The sequence below is a fragment of the Ctenopharyngodon idella genome, chromosome 2 (genome assembly GCF_019924925.1).
Source record: "Ctenopharyngodon idella isolate HZGC_01 chromosome 2, HZGC01, whole genome shotgun sequence".
Taxonomy (NCBI): domain Eukaryota; kingdom Metazoa; phylum Chordata; class Actinopteri; order Cypriniformes; family Xenocyprididae; genus Ctenopharyngodon; species Ctenopharyngodon idella.
In genome coordinates this window covers 20680456-20706437 of record NC_067221.1, presented here as the reverse complement: position 1 = coordinate 20706437, position 25982 = coordinate 20680456, and the positions used below count along the sequence as shown (strand labels likewise).

Genomic DNA, 25982 nt, shown 5'->3' with positions numbered 1-25982 from the left:
CAAATCATATCTTTTTAGCTATGCGTTTATTATCTCTTTATTCTTTTAATTCTTTTTCTTGTTTTTATTTCATTTTTAATGCATTTTATATCCATCATTTATGTATCATCTTTTTATTTCTGACCTTAAATGGATTTTAAATCTTGCTGTCTGGTTGAAAGAGCTAGGAGAGTTAGGAAGTAAGCATTTGTTATCCCTGGATGGAGCTCTGACAGAGTTAGTCCAGGAAGATTTGTCTGTAAGGGTACTGTTTAAACGCACAGCTACCTGACAAATATTTTTTACAGTTATCCCTCCGTGTGAGGAAGATCCATTTAGATCCACTCTGATGGATAGATCCCTTTAGATCCGCTCTGACGGACAACAAAGTTGAGTATAGTTATCCCTGGATGGAGCTTTGGATAGAGTTAGTCCAGGAAGATTTGTCTGTAAGGGTACGGTTTAAACGCACAGCTACCTGACAAATATTTTTTACAGTTATCCCTCCGTGTGAGGAAGATCCATTTAGATCTGCTCTGATGGATAGATCCCTTTAGATCCGCTCTGACGGACAACAAAGTTGAGTAGAGTTATCCCTGGATGGAGCTCTGGATAGAGTTAGTCCAGGAAGATTTGTCTGTAAGGGTGCTGTTTAAATGTACAGCTACCTGACAAATATAAATATTTTTACAGTTATCCCTCTGCGTGAGGAAGATCCATTTAGATCCACTCTGATGGATAGATCTGTTTAGATCCGCTCTGATGGACAAAAAAGTTGAGTTATCCCTCCAGTGTGAGGAAGATCCATTTAGATCCGCCCTGATGGATAGATCCGTTTAGATCCGCTCTGACGGACAACAAAGTACAGTTATCACTCCAGCGTGAGGAAGATCTGCTTAGATCCGCTCTGACGGACAACAAAAAACTCCCTGAAACTTCCTAACTCTTCCATCCTATTTTCTGTTTTTACTGTTATTTTTATTTCTTATGCATTCCATTTTTATTCTTATGTATTTGGTTCTTCTTTATGTAAAGCACTTTGAATTACCATTGCGTATGAAATGTGCTATACAAATAAAATTGCCTTGCCTTGCCTTTCTGGACCTTGAAAGTGGTGGTTAAATTGCTGTCTATGGAGGGACAGATTTAATCAAAAATATCTTAATTTGTGTTCCGAAGATGAACGAAGGTCTTACGGGTGTGGAACGACATGAGGGTGAGTAATTTTTGGGTGAACTAACCCTTTAACTGACCTATTCATTTTTTATGTCAACTTATTTTTTAGTTGACTTTTATTTCAGTGAATTGATTGGTTCAGTTTGGACAGTTTACTTTAGGGAATTGATTCATTCACATGGTACTTTTTGAAGTAGTTGTGCATCTTTCTCTCATACTCACTTTTCACCTACTGAACTTGTTGGATACATTGATGTACAAAAAAACAAATACTTCTAGTGTGCATAAAGGTGCTCACCACCACATTTATGGAGGACTCTCAGCAGGAGTTCTCCTTATGAGGGGCACACGACCCCAACAATCTTTCTGAAGATTCAGACGTGCTCCGATGGGAATTAAATTCACTCAGATATTGTAAGGTTTTGCCAAAGATGGAAAGTGACAGTTCACGGCAGATAATTTTTTTCTGACTGCCTGCCATTTATTATCAATTCCACCCACACAGACAATTCTTATTGTTGAAGCCATTATTGCCAAGCGAGTCAAAGCATTTGGTGTACAGACACACTTTAATCCAGTTCGACAGTGATGGCAGCTCACACATTTTCATGCATGTTTGCAGTATTGCTAAGTGTTTGTGCATTCATGTAGAGTACAGTATGTTTCTGATCTTACAGTGCACTTAATAGATAGAAATCCCCCTGCAACATCCTAGGGTTAAGTGGGGCTGCTCAAGGGTGATGCTCATAGATGTAGAAACTACCCAGCACAACCCACACATCATTTAATTTTGTGCCACATCATAATGCGTAAAAAAGGATTTGACTTTGTGTTAAGCTACAGTACAGTGGAGGCATGTATCATTCATTGCCTGTGATATTACACTGTTTGTGTAAAGAAAATTATATTATTTCATTAAATTGAAAGGGTAGTTTACAAACCTAAGGTTCTCAATCTCACATGTCAGGCAAGCATGTTTGAGCTTCCATTTACCATAAATCTGTTCATCATACAAAAAGATTGCGCCTCTTCAGAAGACTTGGATTAAACTACTTGATTCATATGGATTTCTTTTACCATCACTTTATGAGCTTTTTGAAGTGTTTTGTTGGAATGTACTTTCAGTGGAGGGACAGAAATCTCTTATATTTCAATAAAAATATCTTAATTTGTGTTTTGAAGATGAAATAAGTCTTATGGGTTTAGAATACCCCTTGAAATTACCCTTTAAGTATGTTCACTAGCAGAGTTGTAGACACACAGTCACCGGGCGCCACAAACAAGTTCCTCCTGAACCAAAACAACCAGCTTATGCTGAGTTCACACCATGTCATAACCGGAATTATGAGATGGCAACCCGTGGCGTTTTACCCAGAGCTGTTCTCGTCCTCGGATTTGCGTTTCTGTGGCAACACTATCAACAGCAAAATGAATCAGGTGGTACAAGTCAGAGCTGTGTAAGTTGTTTACGTTTATTTTTAATGTTATTGAGACAATTTAACAGTAATTTAACACCGAGTCTCATGACGCTTTGCAGACTCTTCTCTGGCTGTGCGCGTTCATGTGTTTTGGAGGAGGTGTGGCTTTGGAGAGTGCTCTGAAGGGAGGGTGGGATCTCATGCTTTCAAAGCTAACTTGCTATTGCTAACCTCTTTGAAATTGCCTAACCTACCTTTAAATATTTGCTTGGTTATCATTAAAGTTGACTATAATTTGTTCTAGAATAGATCTTTGACATGAACCTGTCCCTTTAAATTAACCTTCATAGAAATCAAAAACCAAAATCTCATATCAAAGTATACAGTATATATAACAGTGATTATTTTTTGCCAAAACTATTTTATATGTATGTTGCATAACGATGTAGTAATCCACATTTTTTTGATAATCCAAAGAATTACTTTTTATTTGGATTTTTTTTATTTTATTTGGATTTTATTTGATGTACACAAACCAAAAGGTTATTCATAGCAAGTGAAGTATGGCATCAGTACAGAAACAGCTGCATCACATTAACGTTCGAGACTCAAACAAGTGATACATTAAGAATTTGGTTGGACAAGTCACATATCTGAAGCCATTTTAAAATCGTAAAACTGACCACAGAATTCTAAATTAATGCATTCCTAACATTGCACTGCATACCATCTTACCGCCTAGCCCTAGTTATGGTATCACACAAGATGTTTTGTTAACAATTTAATTTCATACATAACAGCAATGACTTCAATGTGATGAAATCAGATTTGTCAAAATTCTGTCACATCATTTTAAAATCTCCAGGCCACATCATTCCCTCAAAGCTGGGAAAATTCATATGTCACATCTCCGCTGTCATGCTCATTCCCCAGGCACCTCTGACAGAATGGAGCTTCCACAAGGTGTTTGTTATCTAACATAGCAGAAGAGAGTTTTTGGTAAACAACAAGATCCCAGGAATATAAACCAACCTCAAGATCCTGAGAGTCTTGGGAGAGAGACAAGGTGCCCAGGAGAGGGCCTGATTTTAATTACGATGCATTCTCATTCTTGAGGTTGACTTCCGTGGGCCAGATAAGCTTACAGAGTGCTTGTTTTCAACCTTCTCCCTCTTTCTTCATTCCTACTGTCAGGTAACATCCAGGTCAATCACGATGTCACTTTGCCCAGGCCGGAGGGAAAATGGGCAAGCAGAGTGGCACGTGTGTTGCTAGGCAACCCTTGGGCGTGTGTCCTTGAGCATCTTAAAGCCCTTGAAACAGAGGGAGAATACATCTACCACAGACTGCTCTATAATCGCATTAATCCCTTGTTCTTATGCAGAGTTTCAGGGGGTTTTACTTTGAACTTTATAATGGGCAATACTGTTTGTGTACGCAGATGTGTTTGCATAATTAAGCCTCTGTAATTTAAGCAGCTCTCCAGAAACACTCACTAAAGCGGAGCACTTTAGTATCACGATTATGTTTTTAAAGATTTTCTTGGACTTTGAAAGTGCTTTTAAAGTGTCATGTCCACCATGCAAACTGTCTCAAATCTGACTGCAAACATGACAGAATGCTCATTATTTTAGTTTGCTTCATGCTGCCTATTGACAATTTTCTGTGGAGTCTTGTGCCCTGTGTATTTGGGTTTCCATGTCTTATGGGAACTTTCCATAGTCATAATGATTTTAATACTGTAAAATGTATATTCTACCCCTTAACTCTAAACCAACTCCTAAACACTGTCCTCACAGAAAACTTTCTGTATTTTTAGTATGATTTATAAGCTGTTTTACTCATGGGGACCAAAAAATGTCCCCAAAAGATTAAAAATTTCTGGTATTAATGTCCTTGAGGCGAAATTTTGTCCCCAAAGCGTAGGGAATACCTGAACCACACACACACACATATATGACTGATTGATAGAAGTGTGAAGTGTGTCTATTAGTGAACTATCAGTATTATTTATATTAATTATAGTAATTTATTTGGCTGTGTTCTGTGAAGAGACTTGAGGGAGGAATGTGACAGTGATCGATTTATAAAATGGGTTGGATGTGTATATAAAATGTATATTCAAACAGTTTTTTACTGAGTCACAGACAACATTTGTATTCATAAGGGTGTTACCAATTATGAAGCTCCAAAGCATGTTCCCTAAAGATAAAACCCCACGAAGGTCTGTTTGGAGTCTATGTGTCAGCTTTTGGCTGATGTTTGTGCTGTGTTTGGCTCATCTGCAGCTCTGCTCACATGCCGACCTGATGAGTTCCAGTGCGGAGACGGATCCTGCATCCACGGCATCAAACAGTGCAACAAAATACACGACTGCCTCGACAAAAGCGACGAGGCTGGCTGTGTAAATGGTACGTCTATGTGTTTGTGTGTGTGTGTGTGTGTGTGTGTGTGTGTGTGTGTGTGTATGTGTCCTTTCCACAGATCTTTTGTGCTGCTTATTCAGCAGGGTGAAATGTATCCCAGAGATCAAATTGGTTCCGCCCTTTAATACGACACCCTTCAAAGTTTAATGAGTGCAGACCTGTCTGCCCATAGCAGAAGCGTGTCCTACTCAAAGAGGGCTGTGTCTAAGCGGTAATAAGCTTTCATGTGTGGAAATAAATTGGCCAATCCTTTAGAAAATGGCATTTATTCGGAAGACGTGCAGAGACTTCACCTAAATGATCCAGCACCAGTCTGTGCACTGTGGACCTCTAAGTTTTTGTGCTCATGTGAGAGGAAACAAAACTAAATTCAAATCAGCTGCCATCTGTTCTGTAAGCACCTTCTGTCTTTTTTCCCCCCATCTTTCTTTAGCCACAAAGTGTGAAGGACCTCTGAAGTTCCTCTGCAAGAATGGAGAATGCATTGACGGCAGCAAGGTGTGTGACAACGTGAAGGACTGCAAGGATCGGTCAGATGAACCCAAGAAGGAGTGCAGTAAGAAATCTATTTGTTGACATATGGACTCAACAGCGGTGAAATGAATGTGGATAGTTTAGTCTTGGAAGAATTTGATTACAAGTGTTTCAGTTCATACTGAAATCTCTGACTTTTGATTGTACATCTGAGACACTTCTGAAACTGAAAACTACAATTGTTGTATGTCAAGTGTTGAGGGCAATGTCCAAACTTCTAAAATGATATCCCAGATATACACTGCCCGGCCAAAAAAGTCACTGTTTGGATTTTAATAGGCAAATACTTAAGAGTCTATGGATGGATCATTATTACAGTGATTATTATTTCTCTAGCATGTTATGTTTGGCAACGGTTCTTTTAACCCTAAAAGATGCAGTGTGTAGCTTTTCATTTCTTAAACAACCATGTATTAAGATGTATCATGGCCATATTCCAGGATGACAATGTCAAGATTCATCAGGCTCAAATTGTGAAAGAATTGTTGGGAGGGAGCATGAAGAATCATTTTCACACATGAACTGGCACTGACCTTAACCTGAGTGTAAGTTTTTGGGATGTGCTGGAGGAGACTTTATAGAGTGCTCACCTCTTGCATTGTCAATACAAGATCTTGACCAAAAATTGATGCACCTCTCGATGGAAATAAATGTTGTGATGTTATTTCCATCAAGAGGTGCATCAATTTTTGGTCAAGATCTTGTATTGACAATGCAAGAGGCAAGTCTACTCCAGCACATCCCAAAGACTTTCAATGAAATTAAGGTCTGGACTCAGAGGTGCCAATTCATGTGTGAAAATGATTCTTCATGCTCTCTGAACCATTCTTTCACAATTTTAACCCTGGTGAATCTTGACATTGTCATCCTGGAATATGGCCGTGATGTGTCTTCCTACATGGAAAAGCTACACACTCCATCTTTAAGGGTTAACGAGATATTTTGCAAACATTTATTATATTATTGCTCATACTTATCATAGGGATATTATATTAATCATAGGGATGATACCTAAAAACATTCTGTTTATTGAGGTGAGGTGCATTAACACCTTTGGGGGGGTGGTTCTTTTGACTTGGTCCAATAAGCAACCACCCAGCACGTTTTTGCAACTGCATAGCAACATGCTAAAAAAGGCCAAAATAGGTTACCCAGAATGCTGCTGTTGAAAGTGCATCGTAATTTATACAGCTGTTCAAAGAGGAAAGAGAGAACAGGATTTTTTTTTATTCATTCTCACTCTCATATATCCCAGCACTATCTGGGGCAGAGCTGACGGATCACCATCTTCCTCTGATGAATAGAAGAAAAGCTTCCCAAAGTCTCAGAGAATCCATTAACATCAAAGAGGAATGAAGGCCTGTTGTGGCTTTTCTAGAGACCTGTGTGTGTCTTTTCACCAAACCTGCTCCCTTATCCTCCTCCCATAAATGCCACATTCACCCACGTGCCACAATAATCGCCGTCTCCAGAGAAAGCGCTCATAACTCTGTCTTAATGCCCTCTGTGTCTTCCCCGTTAATCCAGAAGCCTTTGCTGCTCATTTGACATATGTTTGGCTCCGAGCAACGTGGCCTTGCCCTAAATTGTTCACTTCCATGTATATTGTCAGGATGCCAGCACCTACTAATGAACACAGAGAGCTAGAGAGAACACCTGGTCCACAAATGCTACCCTGTGAGAGAGTGAGAGCCGACTCCATTTTGCCTCATTAAATTTTTGTCCACAGAGTACTCAATATGTTCATTCAAGCTCTTAGACACAATATGTTCCTGGGATTCAACTGCAAACAATGCAACACTAACTTTAACAGACTGAGTCATGAGATGGCTGAAAGTTTCAACGCCATCTCAATGCTCTCTCTGTAATGTCATTCGCACCTGTGTGTGTTTTTAAAACGGACCCTTGAGAACGTAGATGAGGCCTAAAGCTGGTAATTGTGCTGGATGTATTCACTTTTATATACAGCCACTCTCACTCACACCTAGATTGCTGGATGAAAGAAAAAAACTCATGACTAATAATATGTGTGCTTTTAGATCAAGTTTCTGGAACCAGCATTCCAGGTTTTCCAATAGCCTAATGAAGCCCCAATGGTAATAAACAAGTGGGGTAAATTGAAGTGATACAAAAATTATTTTTCTGGCAACATGGAAATATGTTTAAGTTATATTACTACAGCTACTTAGCATTAGTTATTATTAGTAACAGCAGGCTGTTACAAAAAACATAAAAAATGCTATTATAACATGATACATTTTACTGCATACAAGTGAAATTTGTTTTCAAATGACTATTTTTGCACTATATTACATGAAATCATCATGTGGTGAGTCATCTCTTGCATGTGAAAAAGAAGTACACTTTGGCAAACTTTTAAAAAGGGTACTTATTACCAAAACAATATCATTTAAAAATACGTACTTATGTGCGAACTACATTTTATGTTTCCGGACACGTTAATTGCAATTAAATAAAAACGTATTTTAAACGTAAACAAATTTATATTAAATGCAATCGAATTTTAGAGTGTTTTGTTCTACGGACTTAAGTAGGATTTAAGTACATTTTTATATGTAATTTCTATTGTCTTTGAAATATGGTTAAAGTATACTATCGAATGTAATGACAAGCATTCATGGGTGTCACGGGATGGCTGTACAAATTAACTCATAAGAAAATATGAATAAATAATCTTTAATAATAATCCAACAGGAGAATCTAAGTAGGAGAACTTTAGATTAAATCAACCAACACATTAACGAGACAGGCCTATGCAGTTATTATATGCCCTCAAAATTCAAGATACACGGGCATTTTTGCCCCGACGAGTTTTTGTCTTATTATATCATATGATATGATGTAGTTGTATTACAGTATCACACGAGCAAGAGTGCCGTTTTCCCCAAATCAGCACGATTGCAAATGTGATATTTATTTTATACAACAGTTAAATGAACAATAAGTTAACATTGTGAGTTACATTTTACACACAATATTGTCAATATTGTTTGTTTTTTTTTTTATTTCGGCAACGAAAATTTCAAAATGATGAACAGCAGAACAGACGTCTCCATACAACAGACAAATGTTTTCGTTGTACTTACTGAATCCGCGGTTTGACGATCACTTGCTTCGTTCCTGAATGAATCGGTCGTTTGAACAAATCGGTTGAATGAATGACTCACTCATTAAGACAGTGACTTGCTGTCACCTACTGGCAGTTTAGTTTCATATTTAAAGTACATTTTAATTAAAAAGTTAAAATTAGAAATAATTTCATATTTAAATATTGAATTAAATTTATGTAGACAACTTGGAAATGCTGTGTAAATATATTAATGCCACTTCTCATGCTGCTTCTGTGTCACCTCTGCATTGGATTTATTATTCTAATAGAATTTAATTTGAATGTTAGAATTTGACATAAAAGGTGATGCATACATCTAATAAGTTTAGAAAAATGGCCTTGTGTAGGTAAACATGCCCCTGGAAATCAATTTAAGGTGGCAAATATTGCCTCTTTATAAAAATGTTAATTTCTGTTACTGCTGTGAACTAACCACTGCACAGAATATGAACAATTTGAATGTCTTTGTGAGTCAGCTGTCTACAACAGGCCTAAACCAGCCATGGTACCAGCACAAAAAACACTCAGAAAAATATAATCTAATTATTGTTATCAACAAACTTTGAAACTTTTGAAACAACTTTCAAAATATTGAGATAAAAGTTTTTGTCAATATTGCACACCCCTAATGTATTGTATTAATTTTTATTTCTTCAGGTCTTAAAAACGTCTTAAAAAGCCTTAAATTTGACTTTAAAAAATGTGCAGTAACCCTGATTTTAAACCATCCCTTCTCCGTTTCATAGGTCTTAATGAATGTTTGCTTAACAATGGAGGCTGCTCACACATCTGTATGGATCGTCCCATTGGATACGAGTGCCAGTGTCCCGCTGGCTATAAGCTCCTGGACAAGCGGACATGTGGAGGTCAGGCCTGACTCAATGATGAGATGACTTTGACAGTAAAAGTAATGCTGATACAATGAACTACTTGCACTGAGATTCATGATGCACTTCCATGTTCAAATATTATGACTCTCTAGTGTCAGGTTATGAATATTTCAGTGTGCTGTAGTCACCTAGTTGATGCCACTTAAAATGAAAGTCCACAAGAAGGTTTATCTGTTTGCAGAGACAGGAGAAGAGATATTCTGATGATTATCGTGTACAGAATTTTCCAAACTCAAAAGTACATGAAGTTTTAATCCAATCAAAGCTGATATGAGAAAGCATTTGCTGGAAAACCTACAAAATTATATCACCACAGGGTCAGTGTCAGTGTCTAAACTAATTCCTGCGATGCTGCAGTGTGTGTGTGACCTGATGAATATCAGAACAAACTCTTATTTATTTGTATAATATGGTTTAATCGCTTCTCTGTATCATAGCAGGCTTACTGTTCCTTTGTACCAAACATTAACCTGTCTTGAGTGAGTTATCATGTCTGCAGTGTGTTTGTTTACTCCACAGATATTGATGAGTGTGAGAACCCTGATGCCTGCAGTCAGATCTGCATCAACCTAAAAGGGGATTTCAAGTGTGAATGTCATCCGGGTTATGATATGGACCCCGTAAGCAAGACCTGTAAAGCTGAGGGTAAGATATATTATATATATATATATATATATATATATATATATATATAAAGATGTTTATTATGGTTTCTAACCTCGGCAGAGAATTGTGTTTGAATGTTTAAATCTTTAAACTTTCATTTTACCCACTTTCCATACAATAAAGGCCATCTCCAGGTTGATTTATGCTAGTTAGGTGCCTGTTTAACTAGTGGACCAGAAGTACAATATTGTAGCCTGCAGCATGTTTTTTTCTGGTGAAGCTGGTTGACACAGGAAGACTAGCTGGCTAAGCTATAGTAAATATCCCTTGTGGGACAACTTTAACATACAGTACTGTGAAAGTCTTAGGCCACCATTAGATGTTGTTTTAGCAATGGTATAATGACCATAGATAATTATTTCTCAGTCTCTTTATCAGAATATAACCATAAAATACAGGAAATTTGTATGCAGTATTAAAAAACAGAAAAAATCTGGAGGAAAAAAAAACGGCTCCTATAGGCTAAAGTGGCAAGTATTTAGTGACCTCGCCTTACACTTGAGCAATAGAAGAAACCTGGCCCCCCTAAACATAAATGGGATGGAAAAGGACTGGAAGTCCAAGAAAACTTTCAAAATATGATGAGAAGTTTCTTTTTTGAGAAACTGGAAGAAGTCCAGGAGGTCACACTAAATACTGAATTTTGCTTAAAGAAGCCATTTTGTTCTGATTTTTTTTTATTTTTTTTTTATACATTTTGTGTACATATTTACTTTATTTGCTGTTTGTATCTTAATAAAGAGACCCCCCCAAAAAAAATATGGATGGTCATTAAAACATTGCCAAAACAACAAAGCTGGTGGGGGCCTAAGACTTTTGCACAGTACTGTATATCAAACATTTGGGAGAATATTTGAAAGAAATTAATACTACTAATATGTTAATACAAAAGTGACATTTATAATGTTACAAAAAAATAATTTTTCAAATAAATGAAAAAAAATTCCTGAAAAATTGTATCACGGTTTCTGCAAAAAAATTAAGCAGCACAGCTGTTTTCAACATTAAATTAGCATATTAGAATGATTTCTGAAGGATCATGTGACACTAAAGCCTGGAGTAATGATTCTGAAAATTCAGCTTTACCATCACAGGAATAAATTGTAATAATATTTCACAATATTACTGTTTTAATGTGTTTTTGATCAAATAAATGCAGCCTTGGTGAGCATAAGAATATAATATGTATAATACAGTCAAACCAAAAATTATTCAGACATTTTTTATATTTTTGATATATTTTTACTAGTGGGTGCAGGACACTATAGTTCATTTATGTAAGTGAGGATAGCAAAACAAAGTAAACTGTGACATATTATACCAAAAAATTCTTCATATAGTGGACTACCAGTAAAATTGATAAAAATTTGGGAGCAAAAATTATTCAGACACTTTGAACTGACCATGTTTTACATAAGTATTATCTGACATAATTAAGATTATTTTTTTCTGACACAGTTTAACTCTGAGATCTTGTCATATTTTATTACCATTTTTTAAACTATAGTGAATAAAGTGTATTAATGAATGAAATGTTCAAGGTTTCTGAATAAATTTTGGTTTGACTGTATATGTAGAATAAAAAGTATACAAATGCATGATATTAAATAGATATTATTTAATCATATATATTTAATTTAAAAAATAATAATAATAATTTAGAATTTTTCTCATCAATGGAGAAAGAAGCTCTTTGCAGCCAGATGGTCTTGTTACTGGCCCATGCTATCCATCCCAACATTGACCCTTTACACTGACCCATTTCTGCATTCAATTTGGCTGTTCATGCTTCTGGTAATCTTACATTAGATCACAATATAAGATTTACGTCCTTTAAATCATTTTTAAATATTTGCCAGCATGTTTCATTCAGCTACTGCAGACAGTCCAATTAGATCTTATCACATGACTGACTGCAACTTCCTGTGCCCTCTACGGCTCATCAGCCTTCAAGTAGAAAACATGTGAAAAATAGCAATAGAAACAGTCCCTGGGGCACTCAGACATACAGTGAGTGTGCTGTAGAGATCTAGCAGAAGAAATGTAATGATTAACAGTTTTTAAGTAGGATGAAGTGAATCCCACAGAGGGCTATTGCGTCTCTGTCTGTGACTGGAGTTAATGTGATCTTTATATATACATTATATATACTCATCTACAGTAATGTTAAAGATGTCATTCTCACTGTAGAGGGCCATCGCGTCTCTCAGACACTGTTGCTTAAGCTGACTGTTACTTGTGAATCATTGTGTTCGTTTAACATCGTTCTACAAGAATCTATCTGATCTCTAAATATCTCTCTGTTTCAAGACTAAGTCATCTGTTAACTCTCTGTGATCATCTGTCCTTGTGTTTGTTTTAGGAAAAAGCCCTTACCTGATGTTCACGAACAGGCACGAGATCAGGCGTATTGACCTGGTGAAGAGGGACTACACGCAGGTGGTTCCTACTCAGAAGAATGCAGTGGCCATTGATATAGACGTCGCCGCCAACCGCATGTTCTGGTGTGATCGTTTTCAACACAAAATATACAGGTGACCTCATATTGACCTTTTAGTTATGCTGTAAATATGGAAACAGTTTAGCTGTGCACTTAAAAGGGAGCCGTGGCCATTACTATGAGAGCCAGGCTTCATTTAACAGTAAATTGCTGCTTCACATGCTTGTGAAGTGTTAATTATTTTAAACTCAGGAGATACGGCTCCATTTATTTACATATCTCTCCCTCACACTTACTCTCTAGACAGCACACTATTGAAATCATTAAAATGAGATGCAGAGAGACAGAAGAACAGCACTCCATATTACAGAAACAAATATTATAGGGGTTTTCCATTCAGAAGCCTGTGTTCCTTGGGAATATGTCTGTATATACACACTGCTGTTCAAAAGTTTGGGGTCAGTATGATTTTTTTAATGTTTTTGAAAGTTTTTTATGCTCACCAAGGCTGCTTTTATTTGATTATTGTAAAATATTCTTACATTTTAAACTGTTTTCTATTTTAATATATTTTAAAATGTAATTTATTCCTGTGATGCAGATTTTCAGCATCATTACTTTAGTCTTCAGTGTCACATGATCCTTCAAAAATCATTCTAACATGCTTGATGATTTGTTGCTCAAGAACCATTTCTTATTCAGGACTGTTTGATGAATAGAAAGTTCAAAAGAACATAATTTATTAGAAATAGATTTAAAACAAAATAAATAATTAATAATGATATATTAGATATTATTATTTTTATATTTATTATTATATATGATCAATTATTAAATGTGTGTGCTTTTAAAACTCCATAATCAAATACTTGTTGTGTATTTTTTTCAGTATATTTTCAGTATAATCACAGCAGCAATGACAAGTTATAAAAACAAACATAGCTGCAAGCAGCAATTATCGGGGTTCAAGCGTTTTAAGGCCTTTAAGTCAATGCGTAAAAAAGTATTATGTTTTATTTAGCAAGCATGTAACCAGCTAAATCATAGAAGGAAAAGACAATTTATAGCCAATACAGGCAATTTACCATAGGAAAAATATGGTTTTTAAAGCTTTTTAACAGTTATAGCACCACCTATGGGCCGACCTCCATAAAAGTATGCATGCTTCTTTAGTGTCATGTGCCGCATGTGCTCACGTAATGATTCGTTTAGGAACGGTAGGCTTTTGGGTAGACTTGGCCATGCCTGTTTCTCAAACGACCCTGCTATTGTTATCCAAAGGCCAAACATTTTTTTGATAACTATTGACCTAACTATTGAGAGTCCTGAGAATTGTGCCGCAGTGGTTTTATCAAGGGTGAGCCAAAAACCTAGGACTAGTTCGCCAGAGTTGGTTTTTGAAATAATCTCTAATATTTAATGAATGATTCGATGGGCAACGGCAGTCCTAGAGGTAAAGTTGCTCAGAATGGAGGAGTTCTACCATGTGGTATGAATATCGTGGGTATGCGCAAAAAATCGCGTGAGACATGATGCTTTACACATGTGAAAAATGCGAAGGTGCCCCCGGTGGCTGATTTCTTTTGAATTTCTCACAGGCCTCTTGGGCCGTCAGTCAAACAGGCCCAGCAAGTTCTGTTCCGATCGGCCTCCGTTAACCTTGTCTGATAGCTGCTCAATCTTCAGGGACTGATGGCAGACATGTTTTTCGAGATGCATCAATGTCCTCACAGACAGTCGTGGCGCCTCAGACGAAGACACTGCACGCCAATTTTCAAGTCGATCAGACTAACGGTTGCATAGTTATAGCAGTTTTCATGTTTTTGTCCTGTTATGGTTCCACCTAGTGGCCAATCGCCACAATTTTTTTTTCACTGTGACCAAAGATTGAGCCTATAGACAGGTGTTCTGAGTTTGCTGAAAATATCTCATTCCATTCACGAGTTATAGCCATTTTAATAAAAGTGGCCCCACCCACTTCGAAAGTTTTGGTGCCCCTTAGCGACTGTGAATAAAAAAAAATTAAACTTTTTTTGATAACTTTTGATATTCAGACTCCAGAGAATCTTTCTGCACTGGTTTTGGTTCCGATCAGGCGAAAAACCTAGGACTAGTTCGCAAAAGTAAGTTTTTCAAAAAATCCAAAATACCTGAAAATTTAGGGCGTCGAGCGAATCAACGGGCATGCATCAAGAATGCAAATACAAGAGGGTTTCAGTTCTATGCGCTTGAACACCTAACAAAATACAAATGGGCTAAAAAGTTTATTAAATAGTTGATGATAGTAAGACTTTTTTTAATAATCCACTGAGAGTTTCTGATGCAGCACAAGGAATCTTGGGAGTGAAGTGTCCATCATTTGATCCCTTTGAAAATGTTTTGGAATGACCCTGCAACATGACCGCCATTACCATTCTTGTTCCCCCTTCAAAGTGCCCTCTGTAGGCATCAGCTCAAATGTAATACAGGATAGGTTTTGACTCTTGCCATTTGAAGGTCTGTCCCTATTACAAATTCATTTAAAACTCTCATAGAATCTCTTGACTAATTTTTCTACGGTCTATCTCTCTTTCCTCCTGATTTCACATTCCATGTGATCTCGCTAATTGGGAACATTCACTTTCCTAATAATAGACACCTCTGTGGATGCCCAAAATTATATTGTATCTTATAAAATGGCAGTAATCTGCCCCTGCCCTCGCTCTCTCTGTCTGTCGTCTGTCTCTTTTGGACTTATAACTGAGGATAAAGTGCAAAGTCATTAGCCGTAACTGCTCCGCTGTGAGCTTGAACTAGTTTGGGATGATATGGAAGGCTGATAATAGAAGGCTATGAGGGTGAGTCGGTGCCCTGCAGGGGCATTACTTTATTGAGACACCTGTGACACTTATGAACACGTCAGATGGTGTGAAGATCAGGTGATCTGTGGAGTGAAGTTTGAGTATTAGAAAGCGATTTTAGCTGAAAATCAGAAAATATTTCATTATTAATATACTGTAAATATAAGGAGTGTTTTTTGGACAAATGAGATTATCAACAAGCGTCAGACAAAATTATTATGTTTATGGTTATTGCTGTTTACACATTACAGTATGTATTATTTTTTGTAGATGTAAAATATGTGAAACAGTATACAACATAGAACAATAAACTTTTCCAACAGTAGTATGCTTCATTATCTGGCTTTCCATCCACATATTTTTATGTGAATTTTGAGATTTAACATTGTAAGAGACTTATATATATATATATATAATAATATATACTATTTAAAACTGCTTAGATATTTTTCAGGAATTATACTATTTTAATGAGGCTTTTCTCTTTATTTTGATATCAAGACATCATTTTCAACTCCCCCCCCAAAAAATCAAAATCAGTAACAAAAAATGGTGGATGTAAAGACCAAGGTGCAAATAAAATGTATAAAATGTGCATAAAAAACATGTAGTTGACTTTCCGTTCATTAATAGTGCAAACAACAATCATGATAGATTTGCTTGTAGTTTTTGTCAGCTTTTGGGTAACACATGACTTTCAAAAATGTTAAAAATCTTACCGACCACAAACTTTTAATTGGCAAATGCTATTTACACTAGCTCCGCCCACCAGAATTCAACGTCTTCAGTGGTGCAGCGGTAGCTCGCAGACCTGACTTTTAACACAAACATTTCATTTCTGCAGTGCTCCAGGTTCACTTTATTTACACTGGCATAACTCTGAATATATTTGCCTGTTACATGTTTTACATGTTTTAATAAATGTCAATAAATGTTTGTGGACAGAGTCTTCTTCCTCATTCTGTCATGATATATAAAACAGTCACAACTGAATTCATTTGATTTGACTAGTCAACCCAAGTGTCTAGTAGCAGAACCTCTAATTGTCTGCACGTCTTTGCAGTGCTTATATCCACGAGGCGAGCGACCCGTCTCGACACATTACTCTGATCGACTCAGATCTGCATTCCCCTGAGGGGCTGGCACTGGACTGGGTTCAGCACAACCTCTACTGGACCGATTCGGGTGACAGAACCATCTCTGTGGCTTCAGCGGATGGCAGAAGGAGACGTGTGCTGATCAACACCGATCTGAGCGAACCACGGGCCATCGCTGTGGATCCAGAGAGAGGGTGAGCAGATATCAGACTGATCTCACTCCAACACTGCCACTCTAAATGACAAAACCACAAAAGGCCAGACTGCCTTTAAAGGTCACTGAAATGATAAGAGAAGCTTTCAGTGACATGCACATGGGGGCTGTGGAGTACAGAGGAAATGTTATTGAATTCTTACTAATCCATAGAGAACCTGACCACTCACATAAATAGCTGTAAACATGCTGTTGTTTGCTCACAATAGTGAATGCCACAAAATGGACAAACCTATTTTAATAAGTCATTTAAGACTGCTCTGCGATAACCTTCACCTCTCTGATGAAAAAGAATGTCAACAGTGAAGAAGAGAAAAATCTTTATTCTATCTAGTTTAAAAATAAATGTGCCAAGTTAGAAATGTGCTCTTTGTATTGATGTTGATTTCATTTGGTTTTGAAAAACTTTTATACTATTTTCAAGAAAAGTTTAAATGTAAAGACTCTAAACATGTAATGTGTAACTGTCTAATGAAAGGTAATAACATGTTAGTCTACACATCTTAATAATTACAAAAACGATTTTTTTTTTTTTTTTTTTTTTTACAAATATCATGAACTCTTCATTTATAAATATCATTTTGGGGTGTCACACCACATGGCATTTAGTGTTGTTATTGTTAACTAAAACTATTAAAGATAGTTTTTGTTAATTGAAAGCTAAAATAAAATATAAATATTAAATAAAAAACTTAAACTTAAAAAATCCTAAGTGAAAATTAGCAATTGGCAACTAACTGATATAAAATAAAATAAACAGTTTAAATTAAAGCACTAAAGTTACTAAAACTGAAATAGAGATAAATTATAAATGAACTAGAAATAAAAAAATAAAAATGACAAAAGCACAAACTTAAACTGAAATAAAAATGAAAACGGAAAACATAAAAATAAATGACAATTAAAATCATTAGTATTTACTATAATAGTATATAAAGAATACTACAATAGCACTGATGACATTTTACAGCCTGTACTAACCTTACCGATTAATAAAAAAAAAAGGCCATAATATCTGATATAGTAAGAGACATAAAACTTGCCAAAATGACTTCTGCATTTTGATTGCATGACTTTGATATGCCTATAATATTAAGAAGAAATAATAATATACTATGTTAAACTACTTAATAAGGTTGTCTTTTCAAGAATTACATTGTTTTAATTATGTTTTCTATTCATTTTGACGTCAAGACAGTTGTACCCTGACATTTTCAACCATTCCAAAAAATAACAAATTGAATTTTAACTCAGAAATCACACAAGAGGTATCTCTGTATTATAAATTGCATTTGTAATGAACACTTTGTTTTCACAGGTTCATGTATTGGTCTGACTGGGGCATCAGGGCCAAGATTGAGAAGGCTGGCATGAATGGTGTAGATCGGCAAGTGTTGGTGTCTGAGGACATTGAGTGGCCCAATGGAATCACACTTGGTAGGATTTATGGTCATTTCCTTCTGTTATTTGTGCTCTATGGAAAGAAGAAGGTGGACATTATTGAGATGGTCTTGTGAAAGTCTAAACCATTTGAGCTCTATGCACTCTTATTAATCAGTAAGGGTGATCTTCAGTGTCCAGACTCTTTGACAGTAGCGTTGTGTCTCTGAATGCAGATGTGGTTGGTAAGCGCTTGTACTGGGTGGACTCAAAACTACACCTGATCTCCAGTGTGGATTTAAACGGGGCCCATCGCAGAGTCATCCTGTTCTCCAGCGAGAGACTCGGCCACCCTTATGCCCTCGCTGTGTTCGAGGTGAGTGAGTATATTTATCCGTCCATTACTGTGAATTTAGCAGCTGCCCAAGGCTGTCCAACACTTACAGTAACATTTTTTGGGGGATTTTGGAACTGATACAAAAGAGACTAACCAATGCCAATAATATCAAAATGTCCAAATATTGGCTGAGTGATTAATATGATGATCTGTCAGTCTATTCGTATTATAATTATTACACAAAATTAACAAGGATGTGAGTAGATTTGGAACTGATGCAGACCACCACTACTGTTAATCAACTAAGCAGGTATGGTTATGGGTCACAGTTAAGTGATTTTAAAATAGATAAATATCAGCAATTAATTGCCCTGGGCGATATATCATCTATCACTAAAACATCTATAGAAGTAGCATGTGTATGTGAGTGGCTATTATGGAATGCGGTGAAAATTGATTGAAGCTGCATCTGAAGCCACTTTAAATGTAAAACTGAATCATGCTTAGAATTATTCATGTTCAACATCCTACTTCAGTGATGTATTGTATTTTAATGTGGGACAGTTCCCTTTATTGTTTTGCTGCTTAAGCTCAGCGGTCTCCATGGTAACATAGGGATAGGTTCTGGGTGGGGATATTATAGGAAGAAAGAAGATTATAGTATTTTCACACAAGCACAGCTCAAGTGGTGAGCACACTAATCTAAGATTGACTTCATCTTACACCAAAGGAGGGCTGAATGCTGAAGGGCTGTTATCTTATACACCTACACATCAGCCGCAGAATTAATGGTCTTGTTGTGGCAGCTGTAGTCTGGACAGAGAATGCAGCTATGGATTTCACCCCAGCAACGGAGCTTCCACACAAAAGAATGTGTGACTTTTTAATGTAGAACTTTTTCTTGGCAGCCTTATTGTTTGTGTGAGACTAGGCACTAGGTAGTTGTTTTACCCAGGATGCCCTTTTTGAATTGATTTTCATTGTTTCAAGCAAACTTCAATATCTGTGCATACAGATTGATGAAGAGATGCTTTGCCTGGTTCCTCTTCTTTCTTTTTTTTAAGTGGCATTTGTCATTTTTTCTGAGTACTATGTTTGCTGAATGTATCTCTTGCATGTTGTGTCAGAAGGGAGGCCCAATGCCCCTCCCCAAAACCACTCAGAACATCTTAGCAACACCATAGGAACCATGAGGACACCCTAGCAACACTCTCAACCATCCAAGAACACTCTAGCAACCACCCACAACATCCTACCAATGCTTTAGATACCACACAGGAAACCCTAGCAACACTTTAAACCAGTGGTCTCAAACTCAATTCCTGGAGGGTCACAGCTCTGCAGAGTTTAGCTCCAACCAGCTCCAGCTCACACCTGTTTGGAAGTTTCTAGTAATCCTGAAGACCTTGATTAGCTGGATCAGGTGTGTTTGGAGCAAAACTGTGCAGAGTTGTGGCCCTCCAGGAATTGAGTTTGAGACCACTGCTTTAAACCATCCAAGAACACTCTAGCAACCACCCACATCACCCAAGAAACCACCTAAAACCACCCAGAACACTTAAGACACCCAAGCAACCACACAGAACACCCTAGCAACACTCTAAAGCCTCCAAGAAAAATCAAGCAACCAACCAACAATGCTCTCGCAACCACCCACAACACCATAAGAAAGCACATAGGAAACCCTAGCAACACTTTAAACCCACATTATAAACCCTCTAAGAACACTCTAGCACAACACTCTAGCAAACTCCTAGCAATGCGTTAAACCACCCAGATCACCCTAGTAACACCTTAGAATCCACGTACTGTAGGACACCTTAGCTACCACCTAGCAGCAATCTAAACCCTTAAAGAATATTCTAGCAACCACATAGAAATGGACTAGCTAGCATCCACCCACAACACCCTAGCAACCACCCACAACACACTAGCTACCAACTAGCAATGCCCTAAAATCACCCAGAACACCTTAGCAACACCATAGAAACCACCCAGGAAAGCCTAGCAACCACTTAGCAATGCTCTAACACCACCCACAACACCTTAGCAACACCATAGAAACCACCTAAGACACCCTAGCAACACTCTAAACCCTCCAAGAAAACTTTAGCAACCAACCAACAATGCTCTCACAACCACCCACAACCACCTAGAAACACCCTAAAACCACCCACAACACCCCAGCTGCCAACTAACAATGCTCTAAAACCACCCAGAACACATTAGCAACACCATAGAAACCACCTAATGTAAGACTCCATAGCAACCACACAGATGACCCTAGCAACACTCTAACCCCTCCACGAACATCCTAGCAACCAACTAGCAATGCTCTGCTCTAGGAACATCCACAACACCCTAGCTACCAACTAGCAATGCCTAAAACCACCCAGAACACCTTAGCAACACCATAGAAACCACCCAGGAAAGCCTAGCAACCACTTAGCAATGCTCTAACACCACCCACAACACCTTAGCAACACCATAGAAACCACCTAAGACACCCTAGCAACACTCTAAACCCTCCAAGAAAACTTTAGCAACCAACCAACAATGCTCTCACAACCACCCACAACCACCTAGAAACACCCTAAAACCACCCACAACACCCCAGCTGCCAACTAACAATGCTCTAAAACCACCCAGAACACATTAGCAGCACCATAGAAACCACCTAATGTAAGACTCCATAGCAACCACACAGATGACCCTAGCAACACTCTAACCCCTCCACGAACATCCTAGCAACCAACTAGCAATGCTCTGCTCTAGGAACATCCACAACACCCTAGCTACCAACTAGCAATGCCCTAAAACCACCCAGAACACCTTAGCAACACCATAGAAACCACCCAAGAAACCCTTGCAACCACTTATCAATGCTCTAACACCACCCAGAACCCCCTAGCAACCAACTAGCAATTTTTTTCTTTCTTTTCTCGAGGACATGTAAAAGTCTTGTGTTGACTCTTGTGTCTCTCAGGATCGGGTGTACTGGACGGACCGTGAGAAGGAGGCCGTTTACAGCGCAAACAGACTCACAGGGCAGGATGTGACCAGCCTTGCCGAGCACCTCAACGACCCTCATGATATTGTGGTTTTCCATGAGTTGAGCCAACCTGGGGGTGTGTGGACTTCAGCTCAGCTATATTTATTAATTTGTCGTCCTTTTTTTGACATTTTTGACTAATGGCTTACTACATGAAGTTTTTAATACACCTTTATAAAAATCCACTATCGGATTTCTCCCTTTTGTAATCCATCACGCCTGCCATTTCTGTATTAATCGGCATGTAAGTCATTTTGACTTAAGAATCTGGCACCAAAAACAATAAGCATCAACAGATTACTGTTAAGAATGAATCATAGTTTAAGTCTCCATAGACTGAAGATGAAGTGTGTTTGACCCATGTGGCTCAGAGAATGATAGCTGTGGCGTCTCTTCTCTTCTGATGGATGATTAATCATTGTGTGTGTGTGTGTGTGTCCGCGCAGCTCCTGACAGCTGTAACCTGGGCGGCGTGACTAACGGTGGCTGTGACTTCCTTTGTCTGCGAGCTCCTCAGATCAGCGAACACTCACCCAAATACACCTGCGCTTGCCCTGATGGCGAGGAGCTCAGCCCTGACACACGCCAGTGTGTACCCGGTGAGCTCATCATATTGTTCCTTACAGGAGTTCCATGAGTTTTAATTGTTTTTTTGTCCTAACTAACCACATCAAGCAACATAATGTTTTATTGATTGCTTGATTTCTCACATAAAACATCAAATGTCTTCTGATTGACTGTGATTTGGTCACAGTATGCAACATTTTCAAACAGGGGTATTTCTAGCCTTTTCTAGCCTTGTATTTCTATCTTTACTGGGGCACAAGTCTCCAATCAAATAAGTGTCCCATATCTTGATACTCTTTTACATATATATATATATATATATATATATATATATATATATATACATACACACACTGTTATGGTTATATCTGGATTTACAGTGGTGGCCAAAAGTGCTGTCTGGGCTACGAAAATTGATATCTTCGCCTTTTATTAAAATATTATTAAAAATGTGTTAAAGATTTTATAAGCATATTGCGTAGTTGTGCTTGGAGTCAATTGTTTTATTGTGATAATGCAATGAAACATGCCAAATTGTGCGGACATAATTATTTGCCAGCCTGACATACAAAAAAAAAAAATGATGAACACATGCAAAAACACAAGAGAACCAATAAAATATTAATAACTGATTATGTTCTGCACAAGTAAATAAAGAGCTGCTTCATCGTTGACAAACTATAGAAGACATTTGCAAGTTTTGTTTCCTAGAATGGATTGTAGGTAAATATCCAACTCACCCAGCATTGTTTTTGTTTTTCTGATATCCCATTACTATTTTGGTGTGAGAAACCACTGCAAATGATTCAGTATATGAGTGCTGTCCAAGTTAATCAAACGGAATTACAAACTATTTCAGTTATTTTTTGCAAACACGTTTTTGACCAATTAGATAAATAGTGATTAATTCTCGAAACTGGCATTGATTGTTCCAATTCTAAACAGCTAATAGAAAACACACACACAGCATGATTTCTGAAATATTATCAGGGAAAATGATTCTTGGGTTGGTATATGTTAATCTCCATCATCAAACAAGGATTTATCAGTAATATCAGTGCTTCAGTAAAAAGGGCGATGCTCCTGATTTCAAATCCCTTCTCTTTGGAAACTTGTTATTTGGTTAGGACTAGGATTTTCAAGAGTTTCAATGGCAAACACCACTCACTTCCTGAAATACAAAGGCATCTGTATATTTTTTCATGTACAAAAACCTGTTTGTATTGTGCAAGCAACATATTAAGTGTGAAATCTTAAATATTTAATAATTAAAAATTATTTCCAAAATTAATCACCTTATATTGTCATTGTACTAAAGCAAAGGCAACAAATTAATAAAATATTATATGAAAAAAAAATACTTTGTATTAAATTATAGTTTAATCTGAGGTTAAAAAGAATTAATAAGAATTACATTAAATATGTTTTATTAATATCTTAAATTCTCACGTTAGCTGTGACAGGCCTAAAGATTTTTTTCATGGACAATCTAGCACCCCTTTGCAGCCCCCCAACTTGATTTAGGACAGCATGTTAAAGCTGAGCAAAGCTTTTTTAACTTGACAACTTATTTTTATTTACCTATGAATAACCTCTTGCCTGTCATTATACCACCAGTCCAAAACGACACTGCCGTAACCTCTACTGTCCCTATCAACATCACCGTGGAGACAGGGGCTGGCCGGGCACAACAGTCCCCTGCAGCAGTGACTTCACAGTCCGACAGTGTGGTTGAAACCACTTTCTCATCGCTCCTCACTTCCAGCCCAGAGGAATCGGCTGTCTCCTCTAATGCTACAGCAGAACACAGTCCTACACAGACATCCATAACCACACCAGGAGACCTGAGCAACCTGTCTCATCACTGTAAGTGTGTGTCTGTGTGATTTCATGCACAGGAGAAACTTTGGTCAGTGTTACCTTGATCCTAGTTACTGCTGGTAGGTCTGACGAGTTTACAGAGTGTTTCAGCGGACTGATTTCCATGAATGATTTTTGTTAAAATATGCTCATTAAGTGGAAGTTCATATTATTATGTGGGTTGGAGTGAAATGCTTTGACTGCAAAAACTGCAAATCAGCTGACAGCTTGCACAGTGAGACAATGCCATCAACGTAGGTTTAGTTACTGTTGCAATATCAACCTTCAAAACAGTATATGGAGTTTTATGGAGTTTTCAACCTCAGGATATTGTTTTTAATTTTTGGAAATATGCTTCCAAATGGCCTATATGCATCCAGAAAAGAAGTATATACATTAAAATTCTCTTCAATACTGATAAACCTATTACGGTAACACTTTATTTTCTATCTATCTATGTATCTATCTATCTATCTATCTATCTATCTATCTATCTGTCAATCAATCAATCAATCAATCAATTATCTAATCTAGTCTGTCATGTCCAATAACTGATAAATGGCTGATACTACACTTCTATGCTATTTTGTTTAAATAAATTACAAATAAACTACAAGAACTTAAAAAAACAAAAATCATTTTAAATTTAGGGCTTCAAAATATTATAATGTACAGTATGAAAAATGGATATTCATGCTGAGATTTGCTAAAGGTTCAGTTTAGGTGCTGTCTATCAGAAATGCATTACGATAAAGATAGATGCTATAAACAATTCATATAGATAACTAATGTACCTTGGCTTCACCAGGATTTTGAGAATTTTTACATAATGTTTTTACAGTTTTTTTTTTTTTTTTTTTTTTTACGTTGCTTCACTTCCATTCATATATCCCCTCTCTTGGCCTCATGGCCCACATCAAATGCACACTTCAGAATCTTGATTGAAGTAGTAGGTCATCCAAGTGACTTTTCAATTATTGTTTTTTTTTAAATACAATGTATTCAGACATACTACTCATTTGGCATACTGTTTTTCGCATACTATACAGTAGGAAAGTATTTGATTTCGGACACTGCACACGACTTGGCAAAAAAATTATACCATTGTACCATGTAGTACAGAAGAGTCAAGTTTTAAATAGGAAAAATATCGAAACTCTTTGGTCATTTTTGAGCGAGATGCTAACGGTCTAATCAGATTCAATGAACTATGCTAAGCTATGCTAAAAGTGGTACCGCCAGACCCGGAGATCGGCTGAATGGATTCAAAAACGGTAAAACTCAACTGTTTAACTCTAGGGGAGTTGGAAAATGAGCCTATTTTCAAAAAAAGTGGAGTGTTCCTTTAATGCAAATGGAATTATTGACTTTTAAGGGTGTTCACACTTGGGTTCACTCTTACTCTTACAACTAACAGGTTACAAAACAAATATTTATGTCTTAAATTCTTTACTTTCAAACACTTAAACCCTCAAGCTTTTAGCATGTCGAATCCTCAAGCCTTTATTTTGACAGAATATTGGTGAAATGCTTTGAACTTTTGAAATGTTGGCAGTTAAGCAAATGTGAATGTAAATAATGTGAACCTAGCGCACATTACATTCCTAAATACACATTGCGCAAATGCTCTTGCAGAGATGGCGTTCATGAGAAACAGCATTTACTGTAAACTGAGCCGCTTTTGAAAACAGTGTTATAAGCTGCTTGCGTGTAAATGAACACAGTGCCACTCTTTACTCTGAAATACACAATGTAACAGACTGTATACTTTTTTAATTAAATCGCAGCCTTTGATTTCATAATTAAAAATAATTAGAAGAAAAAAATCGCTGTTTTTGTTTTATTTTGATTAATTTTGATGTCCCATTTGTTTAGTTTAATGTTACATTCGATTTAATTATTAGCTTCACAAACCCCAGTTTAGATGATAAGGTGACCTGAACTTCACTACAGTAAACTACTGTAAACTTTACTGC

The 25982-nt window shown here is 37.1% G+C and overlaps 1 protein-coding gene across 2 annotated transcripts in view; it reads left to right on the top strand.

Annotated features, from left to right (window-relative positions):
• The window catches only part of LOC127523179 (low-density lipoprotein receptor-related protein 8-like), a 108851-nt gene that overhangs the window by 74430 nt on the left and 8439 nt on the right, over nucleotides 1-25982 (top strand). For both annotated transcript variants that reach the window (XM_051913607.1, XM_051913599.1), the window contains exons 6-16: nucleotides 4862-4984; nucleotides 5433-5555; nucleotides 9410-9529; nucleotides 10073-10198; nucleotides 12582-12753; nucleotides 16563-16790; nucleotides 18129-18247; nucleotides 18427-18566; nucleotides 21514-21655; nucleotides 22026-22178; nucleotides 23764-24012. In XM_051913607.1, coding sequence (XP_051769567.1) covers nucleotides 4862-4984; nucleotides 5433-5555; nucleotides 9410-9529; nucleotides 10073-10198; nucleotides 12582-12753; nucleotides 16563-16790; nucleotides 18129-18247; nucleotides 18427-18566; nucleotides 21514-21655; nucleotides 22026-22178; nucleotides 23764-24012 — 1695 coding nt within the window. The remainder of the gene's footprint in view (nucleotides 1-4861; nucleotides 4985-5432; nucleotides 5556-9409; nucleotides 9530-10072; nucleotides 10199-12581; nucleotides 12754-16562; nucleotides 16791-18128; nucleotides 18248-18426; nucleotides 18567-21513; nucleotides 21656-22025; nucleotides 22179-23763; nucleotides 24013-25982) is intronic.